We start from the raw sequence: 17,907 nt of genomic DNA, 5'->3' as shown, positions 1-17,907 counted from the left end.
TTTGATTCCATAACACGTACGTCCCGTCCCGTCCCGCCTATCTATCTATCGCATGTGGGTACAATACAAAACAATACAAATCGCTGATTTACATTATCTACAGCCCGTATATATTCACGTTCCAGATATCGTCAATACTGCGGACCGCAAAATCCTGTTGCTCGAAACACCAAAACCGTCTTCTCATTTGCAACTACTCGGATCTTATTAGATCAGGAAAGTTGGGGAGGTGCTCTTGACGACCACAGGGAAAGCCGTGGAAGGGACAGTTGCCGATTTGGATTTCCAGTACAGGGCGTACACGTATGGCGTGGTAGTTGCGTTGGCCCAAAAGTTCATCTGGTAGTCGAGCGAGCTTGGCGTCACATAAGAGACGGTCCTTCCATAAAAGGTGAAGCCAGAGTTGACAGCCCCGGTGGGGAGATCGGCGGCAGTGGAGAAACCAACTGGAGCGAAAGAGCCATTCGATGGGATGATGTACATGGAGAGGTCTGAGGTGAAGGAGACGGTGGAGGAGTTGGCCGCGATGGTCCATGGAACCGAGACAACGGCGTTGTCGAGAGTGAAGGTGATGTTGGTTGATACGACAGCATCGGCCGGGGAAGTGCGACCGAAGTAGGCGAAGCCTTCTACGTGTCAGGAGTAGGTCTGGGGTTTCAGGGAGGGGAGGAGGGGACTGGAAGACTGACCATCGGCATAGGTCAAGGGAGTTCCATATCCAGAGCCATAGACATAGAGTTGGACACCGGTCTCCGCGGCACGCTTGTGGTTGAGCGCCATTCCGCTGGCGAGGGAGCTCAAGGCCAGAGCCGAGGCAATCTTGGCGGTCGAGAACATTATGTTGATTGATTCAGATGGAAAAGGGGGGGAGACGATCGAATAATAGTGGTAAGTAAGGAAATCGAGAGATAAAGAACGCGAGAAAAGAAACAGTGGGAGATGGGTAAGAAGGCGGGACGTGAGGTGAGGAAGCACCAGAAACCTATCTCGGGCTCGCTGAATAAGTACTGACTTCTTATCCTCAGCAAGTTTGCGCCGGCCTACTTACTACAATCTACCACTCCTGCGGCACCGTCGTCGGGCCGCGAAACAAATAAATCGGATGTCGCCCCTACTACCTACTACTACTATTTGGAAAGGGCAATCCCGGGATGTCACCGACCGAAGGTAATCCTCCTTGGCAACAATAAGGCCGGGGCCCTTAAGCATACTACGTACGTAAGATCTCGCAAGCGCGGTCGGCGCAGCCGAACAACGGAAGTACAGCGGTTAAGTATTATACCATGTCAAAAGGAAGAGGGATGTCAAGCTCAACCCTATCCTAATGAAGTGGGATTTTCAGGTCACAGAGAGCAAAGCATTTTAGCGATGCTGCTCAATGGAGTAAAGTGTCCTCCCGTACCCCCACGACCACATGATATTGGATGTTTCGTTGATGATTTGTGGATCTGTGGATCTGTGGATCTGTGGATACGGACTTTTGGGCCCCCAAAAATGGGCAGATGTCGAACATGACAGCGATGAGAATGGAAGGGCCGTGGTTCCACTTTCGAACTTTCGAATGAGTCGGTTGAGTCGGTCGAGTCAGGGCCGAAGAGTCGGCCTTCGGCAGGGCATCGGCACCCAAGGGCACCCAGGCTACTGTAGGTCTAGCACCCACACCGCTGGGACCGAGTCACTGCCTTCAACTGCTCTTGACACCTTCTCGAAGTTCTGGAAGGAATTTCTCTCGGCTGACTACAACGCATGGATCGTCTAATAAACTCAAATTCCCGGAAAGGCAAATAACAAGCAACGTATACGGAGCTCCACAAGGCACGCCTTAATTCCAATCTACTACTACAACCAACTACTACTTACCTAATCTACGAAGTACGTACAACCACCTTTTACTTACTACTTACTACGCCTCCAACTAATCTTGGACCGTTGCGTCAGAAACAAGTGCGAGGGACTCCGATCCCCAGATTCCCAACCCTGGGGTCCCTGGCGCGGCCAAATTAATCGACCCGGGAACCACAATTACTAGTAACTAGCACTCCGGCCCCACCATGAATACATATCGAAAGTATAATTTTGCAAGGGATCTTACCAGCTCTTAAACCGATCAGCCCACGGTACAGGCGTAAGTACTACTACGTAGTACGTACGTAGTATTACCCCTCGAGGGTGCCTCAAAAGTCTAGTTTCCACTTTAAGGCCCCTACTTACCCTACCCTCGAGGGATAATACTACGTACTTACACCTGGGACGTAGAATTTACGTAGGTAGTTTAAGGATTCGTTCAGCCTTGAAAGTATCTTTGAGCCAGTATTTGGTCTGTGCAATGGAGTTGACAGGGCTAAGCAATTCAGAAATCACCGCCCTACGATTTATGGAGCTAAACTGGGTCCGCCATGTATTCATGAGAAGGGGGGGGGGGGGTTAGTACGTACTGTAGTAGTAGTACTACGTATATCTTGATTGATTTGGAAGTCTAGATCACCGAGAGAAGAGGAGAGAGGGCCTGAGCGAGCTGGGTTAGGTACGTACGGAGGCCTCCTAATTACAACGTTCGGCAGATCATTGGGTTATATTACTTATCTGGGTACATACTGACTTTGAAGTAGCTTTAGGGTAGCATGCACTGTACGTAAGTGTACTACTAGGTTGTGGATCGTGCGAACCCACGAGGGTTATGCAACGGTACTCGACGGGCGTGACCCTTCTCGACTCGAGCAGCCTCGGGACTCGGGAGGAAAGGAGAGAGAGAGATAGAGAGAGAGGTAGGGATGGGGAGGGAGAGAGAGAGAGGCATAGAGAGATACGGAGAGAGAGATAGAGAGAGTATTTAGAGTTGGCCTCTCCATCGTCTCTACTTGCCCTCACCACCAACCTTCTCTCTCCCTCGCCCTCTCTCCCCCTCGCCCTCTCTCCCTTTCTTTCGATTCTTTTCGTTGTCATTCACTTAGTGTTAATCCTGAACTTGCTGAAATGCATTTCTCACCTTCTTTCCTCGCCTCTGGCCTAGCAGCCCTCCTCTCCGTTGCCTACGCATCTCCCCGTGTGTCTCTGGACCGCAATCCTCTGGCGAAGAGATGCGTCAACTCGGCCTCCGACAGATCTTGCTGGGGCGATTACGACATCTCGACCGACTACTACAACGTGGTCCCCGACACGGGAGTGACTCGAGATTACTACCTCGAGCTGGTCAACACCACCGCCGCTCCTGATGGTGTCGAGAGAATGGTCTTGCTTGTCAACGGAACCTTCCCCGGTCCGACGCTGTTTGCAGACTGGGGCGATACCGTCAGAGTGACGGTCTACAACGGCCTTGCCAACAACGGTACATCTATCCACTTCCACGGTATCCGCCAGAACTACACCAACCAGAATGATGGCGTGGCATCCATCACCCAATGCCCAACCGCGCCAGGAGAAACCGTCACCTACACCTGGCGAGCGACTCAGTATGGTTCCACCTGGTACCACTCTCACTTCGCTCTCCAGGCATGGGAGGGCGTTCTTGGTGGCATCATCATCAACGGTCCCGCCTCCGCCAACTACGACCACGATTTGGGCATCATGCTCTTGAATGATTGGACCCACGAGACGGCCGATTCCCTGTACCATACGGCCGAGACTTCTGGACCTCCTACCTTGGACAATGGTCTGATCAACGGTACCAATACCTACGAAGATCTGGGAGCTCGCTTCAACACGACAGTCGTCGCCGGCGAGTCATACAGAATCAGACTTGTGAACGGAGCCATCGATACTCATTTCAAATTCATGATTGATGAGCACACAATGACTGTCATTGCCATGGATCTTGTCCCGATTGTCCCTTACGACACGACGGTCCTCTCGATTGGTATGGGTCAACGATACGACATTGTCGTGACTGCTACTCAGTCCTCGGGCAACTTCTGGATACGTGCCATCCCTCAAGTGACTTGTAGTGAGAATGAAAATGCTGATAACATCCTGGGCATAATGATGTACGACAGCACAGACACCACCGAGCCCTCGTCTTCCGCGTACACCTACACCGATTCCTGCGAAGATGAGGCCATGACCGATCTGGTCCCTTATGTCAGCAAAACCGTATCCACCGCGGACGAGAGCGAAGACTTAGCTGTCAGCGTCTCTAGGAGCAACCACGTGTTCAAGTGGTACATGGCCGGCACAACCTTCGAGGTCGAGTGGGAGGACCCAACCCTACTCCAGATGTACAACAACATCACGGACTGGACCGACTCTTCCCACGTCATTGAGCTGCCCACCGACAGCCAGTGGGTCTACTTCATCATCGAGACGACCTTGAGTGTCCCCCACCCTATTCATCTCCACGGCCACGACTTCTGGATTATCGCACAGGGCTCCGGAACCTACGACTCTGACACTGTCACGCTGACCCTCGACAACCCCCCCCGCCGAGACGTCGCGATGCTTCCAGGCGGCGGCTACCTCGTCATCGCCTTCGAGACCGACAACCCCGGTGCCTGGTTGATGCACTGCCACATCGGTAAGTAAATCCGTGCATCTGAAACCCCTCTCCAAAAATACTTGAGAAATAAAATAGAAAGAGAGGGAAACTAATGCCAAATTGTGTAGGCTGGCACACGTCCGAAGGTTTTGCCCTCCAACTCGTCGAGCGCTCCGAAGAGATGGTGGAAATGATAGACTACGATACCCTCAACTCCACCTGCACTGCGTGGGATGCCTACGTCGCCGTCTCGGGTGTCGTGTCGGAGGATTCCGGCGTGTAGATGACGGGAAAAACCATTACGGCAATTACGCCGTCAGTTCGTTGCTCTGGGCAGCCTGCCATTTCAATATATTTTTCTCTTGTCATCTCATGCTTTCGATGTACACCTTTACAATAGATAGATAGATAGATAGATATACCCCGGATCTCTCATCGGTTCGGCACAGAGTGGAGATCATCATCCTGAGACGGGTAACTGGACCGACTTGGGAATGAGGACTGGTGCGCGCGTATGGAAAGATGGAGTCTGTGTATACAATCGGTGCTCCTGCGTGCTTGGTCTTTCTTATAATGTTGTATTTCCTTCCAGCGATTCCTCCTGCATTAATACAAAGCAAGCCCTTATCTAGGGGAGCTAGTGACTAAGTCTGTCTAGAGCTCTAATCGAGCTCGATTCCCAGGTATCTTATCTTCCTCGATATGAAAAAGAGACCCTAGCACTGTTTTGTCCTCATGAGCAGGCCAAGATCTGCGAACTGCCCCTACCCTCCTTCGCCCGGATTACTCTATCCCAATTCGGCAAGACGACTCGCTTCCTTCCTAACGTCAGGCCAGCTCTCAGCCTCTCACCAAGATCAAACCACCCGCCCTCTCTACAAAAAACCACAAACAACCCAGCATCTCCGGCTTCGATCTGAAGCTGCTCAGGGAGCGTTGGACGACGTTCGGCACGTGCTTGTAATACCCATTCCGCCGCAAAAACCCAATCAGGTCCTCTCGATCACTCTCCAGCCACGGGGCTCGAGCCTCGATCCCCTCGAAGCACCTCTCGGCTGCCGCTCCAAGCGTCTACATCTCGTTAGCCGCCAGTTTTTCAAACGAGTCGACACGTTTAACCAACCTTCGGCTAATCTTGACTCTCCAGATACCACTACCTTCTCGCGCCGGCGCTATACTCCATCTTGGTTAGCGAGTTCAGGACCATCTCCCCCACCGGCGCGACCTTCTCGAGGTCCTGGCCGGGGATGGTGGGTGGACCAGGCACCCGAGGCGATAAAGCGCCAGAGCGAGTATAAGGTGTGAGCAGGGTGCACGGCCCTCAGCCTTGGCACTGGTCCCCACTACAACCTCGCCCCAATTCCCAGTCCTACTGTAGGTACCGGTAGATAATACAAGTCAAGTCAAGCACAACCATCAGAACTGCTTCCTCCTGTGACCTAGTATTATCACCAGATAAGTACTAGCAATAGAAAGCCAATTTTCTATGTATACTTCTGCTTTAATGAACTTTACTAAATCCTAATCTGAAACTGAATTCTCTCGTAGTAGTACTACGTACTACGTACTACGTAGTTATGATCCGTTTCTCTTCTTATCTTAATGTTTGAGATTTTTATCTACCTTTTCAAAGCTCATGGTTGAGGAGAGTTCAAGCTATCAAATGCAAAGAATCCTGGTGCGAAAATACCGGTACTACTTACTACCTAATCGTCGGCTCGCTTAGCTAGGCCTCCTTATATACTTTTCAGTCTTAGACAGCGGAAGCGATTGCGGATCGGAAGCGCATGCGGATTCTTCGTGTATACTGGAAATTCTTCTATACTAGAGCAATTACTACGTCCCAGGCGTAAGTATTACCCCCCGAGGCTAGGGTAACCAGGGGGTTCATAGTGGGAACTAAACTTTTGAGGCACCCTCGAGGGGTAAAACTTGCGCCCGTACCGTGGTACTATTACAACGATCAAATATTTATATACATAATCAATCCACGAGTATACTTCCTTTCGAAAAAGTCCAAAATCGTGTTATCCCATAAAACATCTGGCTATCGGTTACTATTTTTATCAGAATTTGATTCGGTTTTTTTTTTTATTTACGTAATGGATCGTTTCAATAATTACTATTATTAGTATTATACTTATCGCTATCGCTATCTATATTAAGAAAAGGAAAAAAATTTGGCTTTTGAAGAGAAGCTTTTAATAGTATCTGTTGGATCGCCCGTAGCGATCGCGTGAACGTTCGTTCGTAACTTTGTAAATACTACGTAGCGTGCAGCACACGTAGCTTCTTGCAATTGCAAAACAATGGGTAAATATAGTACCTGATTTCCGTGTCCTCCTCAACGTTCTAAGGGAGCTGATTCCTTTCATGCGAATAGAAGGAATCGCGTGCCCTAGCTATATTATATAATAGTGTTTCTACGTATCGAAGTTAGGGGTCCCTTGAAGGCATGCCACGATAAGCGAGGTATGCTTATTCGTGCTTGAGATACCCGAACTGGCCACACCACTCCCCACTGCCTCATAATGAATCATCGTTATCGAGAAAAGGTTTTAGTTAAGAGAGTTATTATTTTTCTTGTTGTTGTTGTTGTACTACTATTTATTCACGTCGGGCGGGTGGCAGGCGAAGCCTTCCGCCCTGGGACCTCCTATGGGGTACGGCGACGTGCTAAGGTCAGGAGTTACTACGTATGTACAGGAGGGCCCTAGAAAGCAATTCGATGTGGTGCAGCGATAGCTACCTACTGTCGTCTGCGCCTTTTCCCCTTACGGATAAGATGGATCACAGTGAAAGGAAATCTCTCGCTAAGGGAAAACTATAAAAGAAACTCAAGCAGGTACAACGTCACAGGCATAAGTAAGTGTTACACCCTGAGGGTAGGGTAACCAGATGGTTTAAAGTGGAGATTTAGAATTTTAAGGCATCCTCAGGCTGTAACACTTAGGCCTGTACCGTGGTACATACTGCTACAGAAAGCTCGGGGAAGGAAGGACTATCATTAATGACATCACGACTCACTAGCGCACCTCGGAAGTATATAGCCTTCTGTACCCCTTAGAATAATAATCATCCTTTCTTCTCCTGTTCTTACGGAAAGACTTTACTGCTATAGCCAGCTTATAGCGTGGCTAGGCGAATCGTAGAGCGACTAGTATTAAGGCCGGACCGGGGTCAGCCGTATTAAGTTAAAAGAGAGTTGGTCGAAGAATACGTAGTACTTTTCTTAAGGGGCCGCAAAAGTTATTGCAACTATTAAATCTCTTTCGAATCGAGAATTAAAATAACGATTAAATCGTCGTCCTCAATAACCAAGCTCCCAGCAAGGCGTTCTCGTATAGTCCTTTTCCGTTCGCGCTTAGCTTTGCGGGCATCGACTCTTTTACAATACTCAGCATCTCTTTCTTCTTTCCAAAGCTTGTTAACGACTCGTTAAGTATTATTTCGCAACCGATTCAAGATTTTTTTTTATATTAAGACTACCCACCTAGTTAAGCGTAGCTTTTGTATTGAAAAAAATCCTAACAGGCTACTTCGGATGAATGCGTTTTCGGCCTATAGTTAATTATAGAAGACAATTGAGTTGCGCGGTTGTAGATCATAAAGGTAATGTTGTGAATTGTATTTTGTATACAAAAACTAGTTGTAAAGTAAAAGAATCCGCATTCGCTTCCGATCCGCCGTCGCTTACGCCGTCTAAGATTGGAAGGATGTAAAGAGGCCCACCTAAGCGAGCCGACGATTGTCTCGGGGGAAAAAAAAAAAAAGAAAAGAAAAGAAAAAAAAGAAAAAGAAAAAAAAAAGCCTACTGACGGTTCCTCACTCATTGAACTGCGAGTCAGGAGGTTGCGATGATAGATTAGTTACCCCCTCGGGTAATCACCCCTTACTATTTACCTCGGTTAGCGCGGTAAATCACTCTGGTTGCATCTGTCGCGGAGCACTCACTCACTTCCGGGTTACACGGTCCCCAGCATCAGCAAGGGGATTTGATCTACCTATTCCCTTACGAAGAGGGCATTCCCCCTATTCAGAGAAGAATCCAGATTCGCGGACCACCTTCAGTACTGAAGAAGTACCACGGTACCGGCCTAAGTATCACCACCCCTCGAGGGTGCCTCGAAAGTTGAGTTTCCACTGTAAACCTCCTGGTCAGTCTACCCTCGAGGGGTACGGTAATACTCACGCCTGGGACGTAGTACTATTTCCCCCCTCGGCAATACACAGGCGAAGAAGCTTCATCCATATTGCCGCTTGTTTACTACCAGCAAACCCACACTCAACCCTCTCCTACAACACGCCTTCTTCATCGCTGGCCTTCCAGAAATGAACCAGCTCATGAATCCCAACCGGAGAAGAGGAGAATAGGGACAGAGAGAGAGAGAGAGAGCGGTCTCGCGAGATCCCCGCTCTCAAAAAAGATGCAGGTAAACAAACATCTTGGTGTCTTTTCAGCCGGCCGACCCGTAGTACGCTAAGCTAAGCTAAGCCAAAGCCCATAGCAATATCGACGACCGCGCAATACGCAACCGCTCCATGCTGATCCCTTAAAAAAACAAAAAAAAAAAAAAGGGCTCTGTCCAGCTGCCATGTACACACAGTAGCATCTGACGAAACGCATCACTTCCATCCTCCTACTGTATATGGCGCCGATTGAATATATAAGAAGGCCTACCGGTACCACGTAGGGCAATTCAGCATCACCGCCTTCCGCCCTCCCTTCATCTAGGGCCGCTCGATCCTGATCCCTTAAAAAACAAAATAAAAAATAAAAACAAAAAATAGCTCTGTCCAGCTGCCATGTACACACAGTAGCATCCGATGAAACGCATCACTTCCATCCTCCTACTGTATATGGCGCCGATTGATTATAGAAGAAGGCCTACCGGTACTACGTACGGTACGTAGGGCAACTTCAGCATCACACCGCCTTTCCGCCCTTCCATCTCGGGCACCTACCTACCTACCTACCTATCTTCCTTCCAAAAACCATTCCAAGATTCCGATTCTGTCGAAAGAAACAAAGAAATCAAGAAAAAAAAAAAAAAAAAAAAAAAAAAAAAAAAAAAAAAAAAAAAAAAAAAAAAAAAAAAAAAAAAAAAAAAAAAAAAAAAAAAAAAAAAAAAAGGGGGGCCGTTGATTGATGTCATTGACGGACGGACGCATCTGTGAGGACGTAGACTCGAGTAGAGTGTAGTGGGGTGGGGTGTTGTTGCGCACGCGGTTCTGGATTAGCCGGCTATGCGTGTGTACAGACAGACAGACAGACATACATACATTACATTACATAAATAAGTCAACAACAACCTCAACATCTTCTTCACCGACGCAAAGAGCTCTCGTCCGAAAAGCTACATACCAACAACAACAGCAGCAGCAGCAACAACAACAACAGCAGCAAAACGCCTTCCCCTACTCACCAACTTTGGAATCCGCTATTGATGCACTACATACTCCGCGCTAGCGTCGACCTCTATAAAATAAATTCCACGGCTCTGGATACATACATACACACACAGCACCACCCATTTCGCACTCCCATTTCGCACTCCCACTCCCACTCCCAATCCCAATCCCAAAACCTTTTCAAGCTAGCTAGCTAGGCAGTAGAACTTTTCGCATATACCAGTTCGGCATATATCCATATCCACATCCACATCCAGCCTGACGCTTTAAAAAAAAAAAAAAAAAAAAAAAAAAAAAAAAAAAAAAAAAAAAAAAAAAACCCGCTTCGACAGCCCGCCCCCGTGCGCGTGGGGGACATTGCGGGTCTTGCGTACAGTAATCCGTTTTGATGTTTGATGGTGGAGGTAGGTGAGCGCGGGGTTTGAGGGCGGGGGGGGGGTTGTTGACTGACTGACTGACTGACTGACCTCGGTGGGCGATGTGAATGTGAATGTGAATGTGAATGTGAATGTGAATGTGAATGTGAATGTGAGGATGAGGTTGGGGGGCTGGGTGGGAGAGTAAGGTTGGAGTTGGGAGTTGGGTGGTTTGGTTTGGATGCTAGGGGGGGGGGGTTCGGCTTGAGAGGAGAGGAGGAGAGGAGGTGTGGGTGGGTGGGTTACGGGATGACTTCCGAGAGAGGAAGGAAGGGAGGGAAGAAAGGAAGGAGGGAAGGAAGGGAGGGAGGGAAGGAAGGAGGGTACTGATTGGTTCACTATCTATCTATCTATCTATTTATCTGATCTGATGTGACCATCTTCTTGGTTCTGCATGTCCGCCCTATGAATGACATTCGCTATGTGGCACCGGTTGTCGTGATCGCTCGGATGCGATCCTACGCGAGAGATGGGTTGAGATCCTGATTGTGAAGGGGGAGTGATTCGCGCGCGCGCCAGCATGGATTTCCACATTCTCAAAAAAGGCAGCGGAGAGAGGGAGAGGCAGCGAAGCAAGATAGAGGCCGGGACGCAGACCGGATGAGGGATGTACGCCCTCTGACCTCCCTCTCTCTCACTTCCTCAACAAGGGAGCATTTTCAGCCGCCGCCTCGGCCTCGGCTTCATCGTCGCCCTCCAGGCGGATCTCATGCCCGTCACCTTCCCTGACCCAGTGGCTGGCCACGATGCTGAAGACGGCCACGCACGCGAGGATCCAGAACACCAGGCCCACCACCCCGGTCCTCAACCCGACACCGTACAGCCAGCCACCCATCGCAGGTCCCACCGTCCGAGCGGCACTGCTCGCACTCTGCCCGATCCCGTGGATCGTCCCGAGGACGCTGGGGTGCGGACTGCAGTTGTTGATGAGGATCGTCGTGGCGGGGCTGGCGAAGGTTCTGCCCACGACCCGCACCAGAAGCACAGATGTGAGTGCGATCCAGATGGGGAGGCCCGTTTTCTGGCCTGGGGGAGGCGTGGTGGATGGGATGAGCGAGAGGAAGGGAACGACTATGTAGACGACCGGGAAGCAGTACAGGAATATCCGCCACGAGCGGACGGTCCCCAGGCGTTGGTTGACGTGCGGGTAGAGGAAGAGCTGGAGCGTGATTCCGATGGAGCCGAGGATTGCCGAGGCGAATCCGACAGAGCGAGGGGGGAGACCAATACCACCCGTGAAGACGAATGGGAGGTGTGGATGGTCGTCTGGAGAGGAAGTGGCGGGGTCGAAGACGGGCGTTGAGAGGAAAGAGTACCAGACGCTTTGGAATGTTCCCATTGAGAGCGACATCAGAGCGTGGCAGAGTAGTGTACAGATTACATTGTAGGTGAAGATTCGTCGGAAGGGGAGCTTGTTCCTGTAACGTGGTGCGACGCGTTTGCGAGCTTTGGTGTCCGGATCATATTCAACGACATGGCTAATTTGCCCGTCGAGTTGCGCGGCGAAGACTGGTTTATATCCGTCTCTCTTTCCGCGAAAGATACGACGTATTGCAGCAGATAGTTTTTGACGGAAACTGATACCGCGATCTTGTAGATGAGCATAGGCTTCATGTGTCTAGGAAGATCAGCATATGATAAGCTACGGCTCGGAGAAACAAACCTCTTCGAGACCAAAGACGACTGCAAGTGCGGCACAACACAAGTACATCGCACTAAGCAGATTCGGAGGGGAGTAGGGAAACTTTTCAAGAAACCGGTTCCCTCCAAACCATGCTGGGTAGTTGGCGACCGGGTCGGAAGTAATCCCACCCATGATAGGCCCAATGATGGAGCCGATGTTGGCGACCATTGGCAAGATCAAGAAGGCTCTTGACTGGTACTTTTTCTCCCTCACAATCTCGCTGATCATTGTTCTCATCACACCGACATTCCCGTTCAGCGCGCCTCCCAGCATCCGAAAGACCAAAGCCTGCCAGAAAGTGGTCGAGAACCCAAAGCCAAGAACTGATATCATAGTTCCCGAAAGTCCAATGAGAAGAACGCGTTTCCGCCCTCCTCGGTCCGAGTATCTGCCCCATAACATGGCGGTCATGAGCTGCGCGGCGGCAAAAGACCCCTGCATGATTCCTGCTTGACTCGCAATAGTTGAAGCCGGAAGGCTCTGGTCGAAGGACCTCAACTGATAGAACAAGTAGGACTGGGCACAGGTATCAGCAATTGGTCCCCTGTACACGTGTAAATAAGTGGTAGGACAGCTTACCCGCAACGAAGTGTTTACCAAGGGCTCCGAGAACCTCGCAAAGACCAGAATGGCCAGTTGGCTCTTGTGAGGTAGACTCATCCAGGTAACTGCTTCAGCCTTCTGCACCGTGGGAGGTTTCATCAGCATAGGGTCTTCATCTTCCTCAATGAAGGACCGCCTTCGGGCCCGGTCGTATAGCGGTTCTTGATGTTGGTTTTGAAGGGCTTGCGCCTGGTAGTCGGTCCCGTGGGGTGATCGATCGTCGGACTGGCTGCTTTCTGTGTCGGAATTCTCGATTGTCCCGTAGTTCTTGGGTGACGTTGGCCGGGAAGAGCTGAACATCGTTCTTTGCATTTGTTGATGCCAGGCGTTTGGGAGACTAGGTAGTCTTCTTCCTCCGGTTCGAATGTCCGCCCGTTCGACTGAAATGCAGTTCTGTTGTTAGTTGAGAAAGGAGTCGGATCGGACACAAAGGAAGTCGAAGTCAATGTTGACGCTAGTGAAATAGTATGGACGAGCTAAGCTAGCGCCTCGAGCTTGCGAGCATGAGACAGCCGAGACGACTTATATGAAGTTACGGCGCTTGGCGAGCTCGACCTCTTTTCAAGTTCTCAACCTCTTCTCGCGTCTCGGTACTCTCTTCTCGATTGATTTTCTTCTGATCTCGCCCATAGCCACCTCCGCTTCCTCTGAAACACCGTTCGTGTACACATGAACATTGATTCAAGTCGTATCCCAATGACTGGCCCTTCTCGGCAATTCCCTCCGTCATTTCGAGATGGACGTGCTGGGCCTGGAACGCCATAAGTACTCCAACACAGCCTCCGTTATTCGCCTCGAGATTTGATATTGATACTCCGTACACAACACCCCCAGCCGAGCACCCGAAGCCTTGATGTATTGACGAAAGCGTTACCAATATCGGAGGAACGCAACATGTCAGACGTCCTGGCTGAACACCAAAGCTCTTGACCCGTGTTGCACAACATCACTTGATGGAGCAGTCGCTGGCGGACTTCAGCTCCGGCAGGTTTCATCGCCGCGGGCTTAAATGAAATGATCGTCAGCGGTGGCCGCAGCTCACCTGGAGATGTTGATGCGAGCCATAACCATTGCAGCTTCTGGATGATGGCTGGTTTCAAGGATAGGCTGTCTTCATGTCAGTGTGGCGCTCGAGTGGCGTACTTGTCAGCCCCGACCATTGCAAGGATGACGGGCTCGCCGTCTTTAAAATGACCACTCGGGGAGCCGAATGACAACTCATCTGATATGTTTCTTTCGCTTTTTTTTATCATAGGAGGCAGGAAGCAGCTAATATGCGATATGGATGCACCGGGGTCCTTTTTTCGGTACCAACACTCAATTGTGGACATGGCTTCCCAGGATGAGCTGCTTTGTTTGATGAATTGCGTCTCGAGTCCAGCGATAGTATGTTTTTGGATACTGTTGGCATGATACGGCCGAGGATCTTGAGAGCATCGGCTTGATGGTGGGCTGCAACAAACGCCGGTACCAGAGTCGGTACCAGAGCTTCCGATTTCGACCCGTGTCGCTTTCCCTGACTGTCATACGCCTAGGGAGCGGTCAAGTCAGCTACGTCTCGCTTTCGAGCTTGTCTTTCTCAACCTCTGAGTAGTCTAGGCTCGGGCTTGCGTGCTTGCACCGAGTTCGACCGTAGGCGTCTCTATTTATCGCTTACACGCCCTGAGCTGCGCTTGGAATATCCATGATGTTCCCTGGGTCTGGAATCGCTCAGACGACGGTTATCACCTGCCGCCACGGGTACTTTGGAACCAGAGTCAAGAGCGGACTTGAATAGCGCGTTGACAGCCCGCCGAACAGAAACAGAGTCCCGTCCTCTCAGGCCTCGCTACCCGTTCTTTTGTTGCTGGGTGATGTGTACCGCGAGCGGGACCGCGGCCAGTCGCTCTCAGGATCTTCGAGTCCATCCGCTCCGTCATGCCGTTGCAAGTATGAATGACGAGCAGAATTTGAGTACGAGTGAGCTTTCTGTCACGGGATGCCAAGCACGTCGGCAGCATCTCCAGGGCCAAGTCAACAAACATACAACGGAGCTGGGAAAACCGCGGGGTAAATATAATGTGTCGGTCAAATCTGAGATCGTCTCGGTACGGTATAAATCACCTTCACCCATCAGATCCTCAAAACTGCCGATTGGCCGAGGTCGGATCTTTACTGTATCTAGCTGCAGGTATCCGTCCTCCTGGGCGCTGCATTGGGTCGTGAGATACCGGTAGATAACGTGTTCGGGCTCAACCACGGTAAGCACCAGCACGTTCTCACGCGTCCGGGAACCGAGAGGCGCTGGCCACAGCACGGCAGCATTCCCGGTAGATGCCACGGAGCCGCGGTAGTCGACGGGTGGGTTCCTCGGCAGCATCACAACTGAACATTCTGTATCACTTATATAATCTACATAGGTAGACGACTGCAGGTAGAAAGCCTCATTCGTTCCAACGGTCCCGAGTCGGCTCGCTACTTTTAGGCGTCAGAACCCCCGACGCAGAATTTTTGTCTGCCTGCTCTGATTTATACCAAGTACAACTATAATCGCCTTGTTTGTGCTTTCGATATATGCTCTACTGTATGGACACGGAGCCCCAGTTAATCAGATCTGCCTTACGCGCACGCACGCATTCAGTCCATGTAGGTACCAAGGTGGGGGTTGCAACTTGCAGCTGTCGCTACTCTGTATGGTACTGTATACTACCGTACTGCAACATACATACCGTAGTAGCTACCGTACATACCCATACTCCGTACATCCAGAAGTTTAAAAGACGTGTCACCCGAACCTTCGTACCTTAACTCCGAAAGCTGAACCCTGCACCTTCGCCAGAAAGCTGTCTACCTAGTCTACTACGTACCTTACTTACCGGTACTTATCCTGCCCCTCTACTTCTCTAAGTACTACTTAACGACTTATCGATTTATCGACTTATCTCCTTATCTCCTCCCACCTACCCCTCTATCTATCCATACGTAACTCCTCAGACCGAGCCCGTTGAAGCACAAATCCCCTCCTTGCCAGGCCAGGCCAGGCCAGGCGCAAAAACCGCTCCTGGAGGATTGCAGGCAGAGAAACGTGACCAAGGACCAAAAAACAACGCTATTATTGACGGAAGCGAAAAAAAGAGGAGAGGAGAGTAGCGGTGAACACAAAACCAGACCCCCCCTCTCCCCTCCCCTCCTTTCCTCTCAACATCTCGACCTCCATCTCCATCCGCCCCCGTCCCGTCCCGTCCCATCCGTCTCTTCACCCCGCAGGGCCGCCCCTCTTTGCGAATCGCCAGGCGACATACGCAGCAGCACTACCACCGCCAACAATAACAACAACAATGACAACGACAACGACAACAACGCATACCTACCTACTCTCTCCGTAAGTACGGAAGTAGGGGTATCTAGGGTCCCCTAGTGCGGGTCGAGCCGCCGCCGCGGGCTGATCGCTTTGTTGTCACCTCCACCTCCCCTCCCCTCCCCTCCCCTCCCCTCCCCCACCTCTCCCCTCTCCCACCAAGAGCCCTCTGGCGGTGTGGACAGTGAGCTTCAATCAGGACGTGCAGACCAGACCCAGTGCAGGAACAAATCCCCCCCGGCAGCCCAGAACAGCCGTACTGTATGTACGAGGAGCAGGTGCCTACGGATACCTAGTGAGTGGACTTACCGTATGCCTTGGTGCACCTCCATTACTGGCCCCATGCAGGCAAGAGGAGACGGGTAAATGCTGTTTTGTGTTTCTGTGAAGGGGCCATGGGAGCGCTTGGCCGGGGCTCTCTCTCTCTCTCTCCCTCTCTCTCTCTCCGCAGCAGCTTAAGAGGATGTTGGTAAAAGCCCGTCTCGGTCGCTTGATCGATCGATAATAAATGGGTCTGCCACATGGCAGAGAGATACGGTAGCCCAGCCAGCTAGCCAGCCAGTGCAGTATCATCACCTTACCCCCCCCCCCCCGAAGCAGGAGGAGCCTTTCCCATATATCTTGCATACTCCCCCCCCTCCCCCGTTTACTTTTGCTTTTACTTTTCCCCTTGTCTCGCTTTCACATACTTACTACTACTACTACTACTACCATCTATTCCTCTCTGCTCTTGCGCTTACTTTGGTGGAAAAAAAAAACCCCCCAAACCAAAACAGTACTTCTCCCATATACCCACCAAAACCTTTTCCTGCTACCGGTACATAGCAGCAGCTACTTTTACCTACCTAGATACCCCCTTTCCAAACCAAAACATCCAACAATGGCTGCCGCAGTTCTCCAACCTCCCCAGGGTCTTTCCCTCGATCGGGAGATCATGGACCCTTCTCCCATGTCTCCGAACGCTTCCAGACACGGCCGTAGTAGGCACGGGGGAAGCGTGTCCAAAAACGCCAAGGGCCGGGGCCGAGGATACAGCGTCGTGGACGACCGGGAGGTACTGATCTCCAAGGCCCTCACCTGGCTCCTGAAGAGGACGATCGAGGCGGGCGAGGAGCAAGGCGAGGGGGAGGAGAAGCTGGTAGCCGACTCCGACGGCTGGGTCGGCTGCCAGGAAGTGGCAAGTTTTCCCCCCATCAGTTGCCATCATCCCTCCCCACACATGTCAACAACAACAAACGTCTAACACGCCTGCCTCCTCCAGCTGAAAAGGTCCAACCTCGCCTCGCTCGAAGTCACATTCCCCGAGCTCAAGGCATTCGTCGAATCCCCGGCCTCGAAATCCCGCTTCGGCCTGAAGCTCCGGCCAGACGCGAAGGAGGTCGAAGACGAGGAGGAGGCCGCCTCCGCCTCCGTGTACCTCATCAAGGCGAACCCCTCCCCGGCCGGCCCAGCGAGCCCCACTTCTGCCACAACCCCCAAGTACACGCCCATCTCCCTCACCACCGAAGACCTCCCCGACTTCGTCGTCTACGAGACATCCTACCCCAACTACCCCTTGATCCTTGCCTCGGGGGGGATCAAGCGTGCCGGCGGCCAGGACCTCCTCCAGTTCGCGACCATCGTCGTCCAGGAGGATGGCTCCGAGGTCAGAGCCCCCAAGTCGGACGCGGACGTGTCCATCCACATCAACCTTCGTCAGGTCATGGAGGCTGAGCCCAAGATTCGCTGGGCACGGACTGATGCCGGTACCGTCGTGACGGCTGGCGATGTGGACGGTGGCATCGCCAAGGTGAACTGGAAGAAGGTCGTGGCTCGCCGACCGGATATCGGTGTTCTGTACGAGAATGGGGAGGTCAGAAAGGAGATCCCCATTGGGCTTCGTGGCAAGGGTGCCAAGCCCAAAAAGGGAGGTAAGGGCAAGGGAAAGGGTGCGGTGAAGGAGATGAAGGCTCGTAGCGACGACGAAGACACTGCCAGCGATTAGATT

The 17,907-nt window shown here is 51.4% G+C and overlaps 5 protein-coding genes across 5 annotated transcripts; 2 read left to right on the top strand and 3 right to left on the bottom strand.

Moving 5' to 3' along the window:
- Positions 1-207: 207 nt before the first annotated feature.
- L3040_005720 (uncharacterized protein) lies at positions 208-837 on the bottom strand (the record flags this gene model as incomplete). The annotated part of the gene is made up of 2 exons (XM_007294996.1): positions 208-626; positions 690-837. 2 exons carry the CDS (start codon positions 835-837, stop codon positions 208-210), a joined length of 567 nt encoding a protein of 188 aa, XP_007295058.1.
- A 2,136-nt stretch (positions 838-2,973) lies between these two features.
- L3040_005719 (uncharacterized protein) lies at positions 2,974-4,751 on the top strand (the record flags this gene model as incomplete). The annotated part of the gene is made up of 2 exons (XM_066154625.1): positions 2,974-4,507; positions 4,597-4,751. The coding sequence occupies 2 exons, from the start codon at positions 2,974-2,976 to the stop codon at positions 4,749-4,751; spliced, it is 1,689 nt and encodes a 562-aa protein (XP_066011474.1).
- A 6,179-nt stretch (positions 4,752-10,930) lies between these two features.
- On the bottom strand, positions 10,931-12,883 carry L3040_005718 (uncharacterized protein; the record flags this gene model as incomplete). Its single annotated transcript, XM_007294998.2, has 3 exons — positions 10,931-11,914; positions 11,960-12,496; positions 12,560-12,883. 3 exons carry the CDS (start codon positions 12,881-12,883, stop codon positions 10,931-10,933), a joined length of 1,845 nt encoding a protein of 614 aa, XP_007295060.2.
- Positions 12,884-13,832: 949 nt separating this feature from the next.
- L3040_005717 (uncharacterized protein) lies at positions 13,833-14,269 on the bottom strand (the record flags this gene model as incomplete). The annotated part of the gene is made up of 3 exons (XM_066154623.1): positions 13,833-14,114; positions 14,168-14,189; positions 14,241-14,269. 3 exons carry the CDS (start codon positions 14,267-14,269, stop codon positions 13,833-13,835), a joined length of 333 nt encoding a protein of 110 aa, XP_066011473.1.
- Positions 14,270-16,800: 2,531 nt separating this feature from the next.
- Positions 16,801-17,904, top strand: L3040_005716 (uncharacterized protein; the record flags this gene model as incomplete). Its single annotated transcript, XM_066154622.1, has 2 exons — positions 16,801-17,097; positions 17,182-17,904. 2 exons carry the CDS (start codon positions 16,801-16,803, stop codon positions 17,902-17,904), a joined length of 1,020 nt encoding a protein of 339 aa, XP_066011472.1.
- Positions 17,905-17,907: the final 3 nt, after the last annotated feature.

The sequence above is a fragment of the Drepanopeziza brunnea genome (assembly GCF_022702325.1).
Source record: "Drepanopeziza brunnea f. sp. 'multigermtubi' strain 214-2 chromosome Unknown ctg9, whole genome shotgun sequence".
Taxonomy (NCBI): Eukaryota; Fungi; Ascomycota; class Leotiomycetes; order Helotiales; family Drepanopezizaceae; genus Drepanopeziza; species Drepanopeziza brunnea.
The sequence above is the reverse complement of the archived record's forward strand: the minus strand, read 5'-3'. Positions and strand labels throughout refer to the sequence as shown.